Below are 11,638 nucleotides of genomic sequence, written 5' to 3'. Positions count from 1 at the left end.
TGCTTCGGGAGTGAAGCGTTGGGACGGTCCCCAGCAGTGACAGAGGCAGGGGAAGCGAAGGCAAAGCCCTGGCTGGGAGACGTGAGGGAGAAGAAATCTGTAATCTGTGTCAGGAAAGATGAAGCAGAAATAAGTGGGAAAGGAGCAATAATCAAAATTAACAGTGCCGTTTCTAGTATGCAGCAGACTTCAGTATCGTTTTCAGAACAAATTTATGTGACATAGTTGGATACTTGTAAACAGTTGACAAATCTGAATGTGTGCTGATGTCATCTCTTGAAGTTGTGCTTGTTTTGGGTATGCTGTAGAAAACCAGAGAAATAACAAGGACTGAGACTAACTTTAAAACAAAAAAGTTTTATGTAAATGTATTTGAAAGCTGTATACAGCTGAAAAGGTACTAGACCAGCTGAAAAGTCTGACTGGTTTGTATGAACCTTAACGCTTTCACCCCTGTGGGTGCAAGGTGTGCTGTACACCTCAGATATAAGGAGTACGCTTGGAAGAAGATTCTGCTGAGAAGAGCACTGTTTTTGAGTTTGTGTTATAGAAACAAGGAAATGACCTGTGTTTGTGAAGAAATCCAGGAACTGATTTGCAAATTAATTGATTCTGGATCACTTAGCATGACTTATGAGCAACTAGGTTTTACCTGTAGCTTAATGGAAATTTATGTTCTATCAGCTGTTATAACATGCTACATGAGGGATATTCATTTGGTATCTGTGGTTACAAAAATGACAAGTTAGAGCATACATCAAAAATTAACATTAAATAATATCAAAATATAAATTAGTTTGTGAACTTTCTTGGAAGTGATTTAATCTTGACAGGCATTATGGAGTGTGTACTGATAGTAGCTACAACTATCTCATAACATCTAGGATGATGAGATTGTTAGGATACCTTGAATAATAGAAAACTGGAGTGATGAGGACTTACTGGAGTTGGTGGCAGGGGTTGGTTCCACAACAGTTGTGTGTCAACCCCCCCTTCTGCAGATTTCAGAGAAGCTCATTACTTTATATATAGCATAACATTAAAATTATTCTTGTGTGTTTCTGTGGTGGTGTGATTTGTTAATGAGTTTTCCCTTACCTGTAAGTTTGGTGTGGATGTATTATGTAGCTTTAGAGTAGTCAGCTTGGGTCTGGTTTACTTCAGTAACTCCAGCTCAGCTATGAATATAGTAGAATTAGGTTTGCTGTGCTTCTGGAAATCGGAAAGCAGAATCAGAGAAGCTAACCTGCATACCTTCTAGTCTGGCTCAGGACTATTGAGATTCGGGTCTATGTGGTCCAGAACCATTGGATTTACAGAGCTGAGCACATTATGGAAGCAAAATAGTTGTGTAGCTCTGGACTTGCACTACAGAGACTGCATTAATTCATGGCATGGTTAATCTTTAGCTTTAATGAACAGATTACTGACAATTGATGGTAGTTTTTTTTCTCTTTTAATACAAAATATATAGTAAGATAGACTGCCCCCCACACCCTTTGCCCTGCATTGCCACATAGGAAGTCTCTGTTCTGGTTCAAGTTTTTTTCATTCAGTGTTTGGTGACTTTACCTGCAGTGTTTTTGTTCTTTTCTTGGTGAAATGATATTTCTCTGCAAGGTGCAATTCCTCAACTAATTTTTTGAGTAGTTGTTTATCATTCCTAGTGAAGTTGAAATTGTTATAGTTGCAGCAAAAACCTTAAACCACTTTTCAGTTGCTGCTAATAAAATTGTTAATCCATCTTCTATGTGGAACTTGTCAACAGGAGATCTGGACATGCTTATACAAAGCTTAGTATCTCCACTCAGATGGAGAAACTGGTTTACCAAAGATGAAATTATTTGCATGAAGTCAATGCAGAGTACAAATTGCGAAGTGCAGAGTAAATTGCTGTCACTTCAGTCTAGCCTGATACTCTTTCCACTAATAGGGAAGTTTAGGAGCCAGTGTTTTCTCTTCCATGCATATTGAAGCTAATTTTTTCTTTTTTTACTAATTCAAAAGTTTTCAACCCAGGAGAACCCTCTTTTGTTGAGGGATTGCATCATGGAGTGTTAATGCTAGATAAAAATAGTGCACTGTGGTGTGAAACTCATGTATCTCATGCAAGGAGTTACAGTAATTTAAGACTGTGTTTCGAGTCAATTTTAAAATACATGCTGAAACATGCCAAGTGTAAGCACAGTAGCTATTGGTTTATATCTTTATGTATATATACATTTGTGCATAATGCTTTTGTCTAATTTCATCCCTATGTTACCTAAGAAAAAACATTTTCATTATTAAAAGTCAGCATTTAAGTGATCTGAAAGTGGTAACCAACAACTGAATGGTGAGCCAGAGCTCTGCAAATGGACAACTCTTGCCAGTGATTACAGTTACCTAATGGTAGTGTCATGAACAAATATTAGACATGGGTTTTTAAAAAACTTCTGTTTTCAGATCAGTTTTGAGATGCTCTGTGTATACATGCACTTCATTATTAACCAGACTTTTATTAAACATACTTTCCCCTTTTGAGGCCAGGACAGTTAAAAGAAAATTGCAATAAAGGAGGTTTGGGTTTATTTTAGTATCATCCTATGACCCAGGTTTTTTCGTTGAGGTGTGTTAGTCATGGACATACACAAGCAGAGAAGCTACTTACTTTTTTTTTTTAAGCCATCAGTGACCACATTTATCTCGATAGGTGCATGTCATCCAAATCCTGCAGTGCACCAAAATGCAAGTTTCTTATGATTATAACTGACCTTCTGCAATTTTCTAATGTGGAACTATTTCATATGTGTACTCACATCCCTAAAGCCTCACTTTAAACAGACTCTTAACTCTTCCTTGCAGACAGAAAGAAATATTATCAAAATACCTTTTGCTGACTTTGGAAGGAAAGGAGGTGAGATTTACTGTGAACTGTTTGGTTATTTTCTGTGCTTTATATATATATATATCTGTAAGTATATGGGTATATATAGGGGGAAAAAACAACAGGTAAGCATGTAATCAAAACTAACCTTTTGCACTTTGCACCAGAGACTCAACTATAGGTTTCCATGTTATGTGCCTCCCCCAGGGAGCTGACCAAGCTCACAGAGATCTGTTTCTTTAATGTCCTTTAGAAAGTGGGGAAGGGAATGCAAGACCCCCAAGTGGCCAGCTGGCTGAAAGTGAATTGGGTTGTAACTCTGAAACCTGCTTGTGAACTGACTGCAGTTCTGTTGCAGCCTGTGCTGGCTGTTGTGGTCCTGTCTCATCTGATCTCTCCTGGATCATTTCCTTGTGCAAAGGCGGCAGAAGTGCAGCAACTTTTCTTTTGACTTGTTAGTGGAATTCCACCCCAGCCTGTCAGCACTGAGAAACTCTGACTTCTTTCTCCTCTAACTTTCCAGGAGGATTAACACATCTTCCTTTGCTCTCATATTTCTGTGAGATAAGGTTCAGAATGGTCTCTGTTAAATTACCTCAGTTAATTAAAAAAAAAAAAAAATTCAACCCCAAAACCCAAAGAGATTCTCTGAGCAGCTTTAGCTTAAAGTATGATTTGACATAGATGTTTTCTGGAGCCTGGATTAGCCTTAGGAGCAGTTGGCTCTTCCAAGACCTCTTTTTCTGTTATGCCAAGACAACTGTTTCTGGGATGCAGTGTGAATCCTCTCAGAGAAGAGAACAGGGATAAAACCAACATTTTTGTTAGCCTATCAGTTTACTGCAAGGCTGCGCAAATGGCTGTCCTGGCAGTACTGAGAAAGCAGCATCAAGTTGGTAAGCAGCAGCAGCAGCTTCCCCACTGCTCCTTATGTTAACATTGACATTGAAAAAAAAATGTCTATCAAATCATGGCCACAGATCATTTCACAGATCTGTTTTAAAACACTGCACTACAAATGATTGAGTGGATGCAATTAGTGGGCAGTGTTCTCTGGGAGGAGGATAACGTGATTTTTAACTCCTAAACTGAATGTGAAGCAGCCTTTCTCAACCTGAATTTGGGCAAACCTAAAGGCTTCCATGACTCCCAGCCACACCAACTGCTCCTGTAGAAATCAACAAGCAAACTGTCTCTACCTGCAGACTGCCTCTTTACCTTTGTGCTCAGGTGATCTTAGCTCTGGCAAAATCTTCTAAAACAGTAATAAAGGACTCTAGTTTCAGTTTCTAACAGCATTTAAAATTCCTGATTAGCTTTTAATTGCTTAAACAGTTTATTAAAATACTTTAGTATTCCATGTAATTTTGAGAAACTTGGAAACTTCTTTCAGTATTATGGATAGTTCTTTGGGTTATTTATCAATGGTGCTTTGTCCTTTTGTAGGTCATCAATGTAAAATTTCTTTTTGCATGTGCTGCCGTTTCTAGATTTTATTGGTTTTCCACCCTTCCTCTCATTTCTATTTCCTTCTGTAGGAAAGAGACCTACTGGCATCATCTTTATAGCCAAAAAGTGGGAGCCACTGCTGAGTTTGTTCTGCGATCATCTCTTGCTGAGCATCAGGTTAGAAATGCATATTTGCTTTATTTGTAAGTGCTAAAGTTATCTCAGTTAAGGTCTAAAAATTTTGCTCAAGCTGTTTTAAGGTTTACAAAAGCATTATTTCATAAATGGAATTTATGACTGAAATAATATTTGGGCACAGTGAATTAACAAACACTAAAATTGATTTTAATTTGGATCGCTAACCTAAATTCTCCAGATGTTTATACTGAGTAAACAACTATGTTTAGGTCTAAATATAATATAACCTGCTAAAACACCTTCAGTTACAAATAAGAAATTAGAGTATTGGTTGCCAAAACTCTAACCAGAGTCAAGCCACAGAGCTAGTGAAAAAATATGGTTTGTGGAGCTTTCTTCTCTGTTCTACTGTCTTTAGAATCTGCACATCTTCAGTTCAGTGGCTGATCTCTGTTAGTTAGGTGGGAATTGGTACATTCTTCCAGTTCTGTAAGACAATGAGATTTTGTTGTTGTGAAACCTGGAAAGTTATCCCGTAAGTAATCAGTTTGTGTAACTACTTGGTCTAATCCAATCTTAATACAGCAAAATATGCTTCTATAAATGATGTGCTATTCTGTTGGGTTAGAAACTGGAATAAATGACATAAATAAAATATTAATGAACTAGAAATAACTATTGCTTTTCACTTGCTAAAGTGAAATGTAAATAGGTATAATATTTGTTATTCAGTGTTATTTCTTAACTGTATATATGTAATACACCTCAGCAGCTTATGGATGTTGCTGTAGTTCTAGGAAAGACCAGTTTTATGGTTACCAATTGTAGAGACTAAGAGATTCTTAAAATAAACATACAACCATGATTGATTAAAATTATAATTTTAGTAGTTTAAATCTGCTTCTCAGCTACTCTTCAGCCCTCGTTAGTGTCATGAAAGATGAATCATTGTGGGCTTCAATGGAGGAGTATCTACCACAGAGGGGTGAAATGAAATGTAGTTGGTGTTAATTTGTACTCGTGACTGTTTTATTGAAGCCATTTAGCATGTGCTTACATAATAGCTTTAAACAGCAACTTGACCTTTCCATGGAAATCCTACAACTTGATTGGGAATTTACTGTATTTCAGGATAGAAAAGTATATACACTTTGTGTGCAGCTTTTGCCTGTGATAAAGAAGCTTAGTTTCAATGACTGTCTGAAAAGAAAAGCATAACCATTGACCCTTTAATAAACTCCTTTTTTAATTAATAAAATGCCAAAGTAGTTTTAAGAAAGTACTTACTGTTAGTTGAGGCTGTGGTTTTTGGATTTGCATGTTCTACAAAATCAAGGGAGTGAATCAAATGCAGCTAATAGCTTGCTAGTGCATTAAACTCGGAGAGCGAAATTGGCAAATAGAGCAAGTGTTATTGATCCATGTGTCTTGGATATTGCTGTTTAAAATGGGTGAAATTCCACACATGATTAAAGTAGGTGTTAGATAATCTTCTCTAGTGGTAGGTCCAAATGCTGCTTTTTTGTCTGTTAACATGAAACTTAAAATATTTATTTTAAACTTAAATAAAACTTGTTAGTATGTAGTCAGTAAAAATATTAGTAAATTTCAGAAGGAATGAGATTATATTCACCTTCAACATAAAGACTCTTATTTTTAATAAACAAGCAAATTTATTTTTCATTATAGGTTCAAAGTTATTTTGCATAATTAATTTTAAAAAAGGTTCTTGAATTAGTGTTGTTAATGCACTCTGTTGAAATTATGGTATAATTATCTTATGTGTAATGTAACATCCATTTGGAGGATGAAAGTACTTTGGAAATATCATTACTTGCTATTCTCAATTGCACTTATATCACCTGAACAGGCTTTGTTGTGTTATACTAAAACTTGTGCAACTAAGATCATAGTTTCTGATTCTATAAAAAAGATACTTTATATCTTCTGTTTCACAAATAAAATAATCCAGTAAAATTTACTAATTTCCGTAAACCTTGGAAATGGCTTCATTTGCCAAAAACAGCTGTTAAAAAATAGTATTCAGTATTGTTTGTTTATTTTATCACTGAGTTTTGTTGTATAAAGCTAAGAAATTGAAAAAGCCAAGTAAGCTGTCTGTTAGAGCTGTGACAGAACCCTTACTTAGATATCCACAATTAAGTAGTAGATTGCTTTTCAACAATAGAAAGTGAATAAACTGAAATAAACAGCAGTGTAATTATTTATTTATTAGGCACCTTAACAATTCTTATTCCTAGAGATCACTCCTTTGAAAGTTGCAAGACAGAAAAGCTGTTTGATTTTTTTTTTTTTTCTTTCTTTCCCTGAAGTGATGAGTTAGCTGCATTGATTGGAATAATCTTGCACTAAAGCAATGGCACATGCAACACTGGAAATGTATTACATGACTGTACTGTTACTATAGACTGTACTAACTATATACACGTTAAATATTTACTTGACAGTATTTCTTTTAGTATGAGTTCATTTAAAGAAAAGCTTTTGATGCTAATTCAGAGATCCATAATCTGCTTAGTGTCTTTCACATGTAGTTTTGATGATAACTGACAAGCTGTAAGTTAATTAGTGAAGAACTTACTAATGAGGATGCTAAAATCATTACTTTCACATTTTTATTGATGCTTTCTGAACAAATTGAAATAAACTTGATTGTATATCTAATAAGTTTTAGGCACTTCCTAGATTTAGGTGCTGTTCTTAAGCAACAAAAATCCCCCAGTTAATTGAATTATAGGAAAGTTTTAAAAAGTTTGACAAGAGCACTTGTCTTCAGAAATGGGGATAACCCAAAACCAAAGCAATAAAACAAGGTCTGTTAATTAGCATGGAAGACAGCTTCTTGAATTAGTATGTGGTGTTAATTAACAGGAAGTCTGATGTTGTGTTGTAATTACCACCAATATTTTTGACATACTGAGTGACGGAAGGTGAATTATATGGATAGCAATTTAGTAAACACTTCAGAGCATGGGAACATTTTTCCTTTGTTTCTGTTTTTCTAGAAATATGGATAGACTTCTGCGACTTGGAGGAGGTATGCCTGGGCTGGGACAGGTTAGTACATAGTTTGTAAATATCTTCTCTTTAATATTAATAAATTCTGGAATATTCCTTTTATTATATTTTAAAACAATATCAAAAAACAAAGTTCATAGTAATAATCCCTGACTCTAGAGATGCTGCGTAAGTATATGCAAATAATGGTTACAGCCTGACTGGGGTTTTTTTGTCAGTATGAACTCTTGTGTTGGCACTGAGTTTACAAAATGTTTATAAACCTTTAATTTGGTGTCTGTACATTTTAAAGTTTGGATTGAAAAGCACTGGAATCACAGAATAAAATTTAAAAATCCATTTCCAGTAATAGAACATGAAGATTCTTCTAAATGGCTGAACATACCCCACTTGCTCCTTCATAAATGATGTATTTCAGTCCTTGGATCACATTATGATGGGTGTTATAAGATACTGAAGCATATGTACATTTCAGGAGATCATTTGAGTTTAATTTATCACTTGTAGGTAGTTGTAGCCACCTATATGTGTGTTGTATTGTGTCTTCTCTTGTTCGCTGTTGTCCTCACATCTGTAACTCCACTCACAGCAAAAAGGCCTCCCTGGCAGCTGTTCTGTTCCAGTGGGAGACCCACACAGAGTGTGTGGCTTCTCCTAGCACAAGAGCAAGTCCTAGTGCTTTTCTCCTGGACCAACTGGTGTGACTGGCAGTCTTCAAAAATAGAACCAAGTTGATCTTACTACATCTTGCTGACTATTGTGGATACAAGGAGAAAAAAAAAAATTAGCAACTTCTTTGTCTGAGGCTTGTAGGAGGAATTATTTCCTTAAAGAAAGGGTTTCAGTATGATTTCCTTCATAGTCTTGGCTGGCTGCAGTAGCTGCCCTTTCTCTGCTTTCTGCATCTGCCTCCAGGGCTCTGTTCTAAATTGAGAATTCATACTCTTGTTCTGGAGGAATCAGTTCTGTTTGTCTTAGGCTTCGTGATGTGTGTGTTAAGTTGCTTCTAGGATGATTGAAATAGCTAAACCCACAGCTTCTTCTGGTTTTAGTGTGTTTGTGTCCAGTATAATTAAGAAAGGAGCAGTTTAATACTGAAGCATTTGTTGAAATATTCTAAGCTGATTTACAGCCTCTAGATGTTTTGCCAAATAAGCTGTAAATTTTGGTGCATCTTTTTTTTTCCTTTTTATAGCTAAAATTCTATTCACGCTCTCTTAGAGAATCTTCAAGCATCCCTCGGTTATTTTTAGTTTCACTTTCTTAAACAGTTATTTCTCTTGTTCCTCTGAGCTGCCAGCCTGCTTCATGACTCTTCATTTTTTTAACATCTGCGCAGTCTAATCACTCAAGCTTTCACTTCTTAGTCCTCTCTGAACTTGACGGATATCAAAGCTGTTTTTCAAATTTACAGCTAACTCTCTGCTGCTTTCTGAATTTCTCAGCTTTAACTTAGAGCTTGCAAGAAAATTGTGACAGACAATAGAACATAACATTCAGAAGCAGCTCGCTGAACTCCTCTGGCAGCTTTGGCCTGCAAAGCTGCTCTGTGTTTGTTTAAATATGGAATTGTCTCTTAAACGAATTGATGAGTATGTGTTGGATTAAAAAAAAAAAAAGTGGAAAACCGAATTGCTCTTTATGCAAGTTGCTGCTTGCACTGGATATCTTGACTACTTTTATAGTCTTTTAGCAGGAAGGCTTTTCAAAAAGAATAATTTTATGTCCTTAAAATATGGTGTTTCAATGGACCTTCAAAGATCACTTCTGTTCTGAATATTGATTGGTTGATAATTGATATTGGGAGATAATCCAGAGTGAATCAGATGGCTTTGGTAAAACCACTTCTTCTGATTATTATATTGTTTGGGGTTGTTTATTTGTTTGTTTTTCTTCATTTACAAACTCAAGTGCTCTTGTTGTTGTCCCAGGTGCTCTTTGGATTAATGTTTTTACAAGACTTTTTCAAGTCTTTGGGTGTCTTGTATTCCACTTGAAAACTGCTTTTGGTGAATTCATGTTCTTCTCTTTTCTTTTTGCCTTTTTTTTTTTTTTTCGTACTACTTGCTCCTTCAGCATTCTATTGTTCAATGTTGAATTGTCCAGAGGTTGAATGTTGAATTGTCCAGAGGTGGTCGGTGCTCCATTCCATCGACCATAAGTCTGTCTTCGTATGACTAATAAACAAATATTTAAGGAAGTGATCTTAAAGTGATATTTCAACAACAAACTTTCCCTTCAGTGACTTGTGGCTTAGAAATTTCGAGGCATTTCCTCTCTTTTAGTCTTAGATGGATAAAGGAGTGTCTTCATGGGGCAGCATGTAGACAAGAGAGGAGGGAAGAAAATCTGGTAGCTTTTGACATCACATAAGCCATCCACAGTATTTTTCTGGCAGTGAACTTGGTCATTAACTTTGTGTTGTTTGTATGGGAAGGTACCTGTGTTTAGTTTTGGACTTGATACAATAAATAAGTTCTTCTTTGCAATGCTGCTTCCTGCAGAAATTGTGTCTTATGTACCTGGTATTGTAGACATTTGAATTTCTGCTATCATTGTATATGTATAAGAAGAATGAGTTATTTGAGCTGTTTAAAAAATGTGGGATGAATGGTTAAAGTTTGAAAGTGTTGTGATGTCCCAAACAAAATGGTTATTACTTTAATTTCCCTTCTGTAGTTCATGGGAGTTTGGATTTTTGGCAATGCCCTTGTTTTCCTTCTCTTCCTCCTCCTGCCCCTTGTCATGTTCTGGTTACTGTCTTCCTTTTCCTGGTTCATTCTTTTCCATCTCTCCCTGTTCATCCCCTGGGAATACTGCCTACCACAGAATTTCACTAGTGATTTAATGCTTCACTTTGCATTATACATTTGCTTCAGACAAATTAACAGGCTTTGTGGGGTACGTAAAAGCGTTCTACTTATGTAGCAGGCAGGAATTTGGAGCAATACTCCTCTTCATTTTGTATGCTGAACTACTGTTTGCAAGTGAAATCAGTTCCACATATGTGTCTATTAGGCAATCCTACTGGATACTGTTGAAGAGCATGAACAAATTAAGTGCTTTTTTAGCAGAGCTCTCTCCCCTACACTTTCAGAACAATAATAGAAGCTATACAAGTTCTTGTCCATGCTAATACATCCTGTCTATTTTTCTGAATCCAGATGTGGTAGGAAGCAGTGAAATAGTGAATTGTGCTTTTTAAGAATGGTGTTGAAATTATTTTTCATTACTTGATGAATTTTTGAAAATACTCATTTACATTGCTGTGTCGGTGCAGACAACTGTTCTACTGCAATAAATGGAAAATAAAACTGCTTCTGTGTTTCTGAATTAACATATTTGATGGCAGAGAGGAAGGGAAAAAATCCAAATGGGAAGGGAGGGAGAGACAGAAGTGACCTGTGTCTTATAAGGGGTGTTTACACCTTGACTTGGAATATAGAAAATAGAAGTGCAGATAGCTATTTTATTTGAATAATGGACTTGCCAATTAGCCATCAAGTGCTTCCATCTGTGAAATAGTTGATCAGATGGGTTAGCTGGGATGTTTCCAGATTAGGGCATTGTAAATGGCACTTGAAAACTGTCACTTTGATTATGAGGTTTCAAGCATTGCACTGCTTGATGCTGTGGAACCTTTTTCCCTCATATTATCATGTTTTTTTAGAACATGCTGATCCCATTTAGTGAATCTGTGGCACCGTGGGAACTTGGGAGACCTGCCACTGATCTAAAGTTCTGTTTCATCTGCTGATCTAGCCAGAATGGCTATTAGAAAAGAGCACTACTGGCTCAGTGTTCTGCGGGGCTTCAGAATAAATGTTGGTGATCTGGCAGGCAAAGGAGGGTCAGGCTTAGTGTAGATAATTAACAATTAAATGCAAGTTTCTTTGAGTTACTTCATTAAGCTGATGTGTCTCTTGAAGTAAATGAAGTGTTCTAACTGGCTAATCTGCATGCTAAGATTCCCTATGTAAAACAAAACAAAAAATCTCCAACAACAAAAAACCTCAAAACCAAAACAAACCCTGACAAACAACCCCCCACGCATACACACACACCCCTCCACGCCACCCAGCCTCCCCCCCCCAAAAAAAAAACAACCCACAAAACCAAAAAAGAAACCCTAAAAACCCAAGCAAT

The 11,638-nt window shown here is 36.3% G+C and overlaps 1 protein-coding gene across 1 annotated transcript in view; it reads left to right on the top strand.

Moving 5' to 3' along the window:
• The first annotated feature begins 2,847 nt into the window (after window positions 1–2,847).
• PSMD14 (proteasome 26S subunit, non-ATPase 14) overlaps window positions 2,848–11,638 on the top strand; it is a 44,463-nt gene continuing 35,672 nt past the window's right edge. Inside the window, exons 1-3 of the mRNA XM_010166917.1 lie at window positions 2,848–2,896; window positions 4,405–4,492; window positions 7,480–7,531. Of these exons, the coding sequence (XP_010165219.1) occupies window positions 7,484–7,531 (48 nt within the window). The 5' untranslated portion in view covers window positions 2,848–2,896; window positions 4,405–4,492; window positions 7,480–7,483. The remainder of the gene's footprint in view (window positions 2,897–4,404; window positions 4,493–7,479; window positions 7,532–11,638) is intronic.

The sequence above is a fragment of the Antrostomus carolinensis genome, unplaced genomic scaffold (genome assembly GCF_000700745.2).
Source record: "Antrostomus carolinensis isolate BGI_N321 unplaced genomic scaffold, ASM70074v2 scaffold40090, whole genome shotgun sequence".
Taxonomy (NCBI): Eukaryota; Metazoa; Chordata; class Aves; order Caprimulgiformes; family Caprimulgidae; genus Antrostomus; species Antrostomus carolinensis.
The sequence above is the reverse complement of the archived record's forward strand: the minus strand, read 5'-3'. Positions and strand labels throughout refer to the sequence as shown.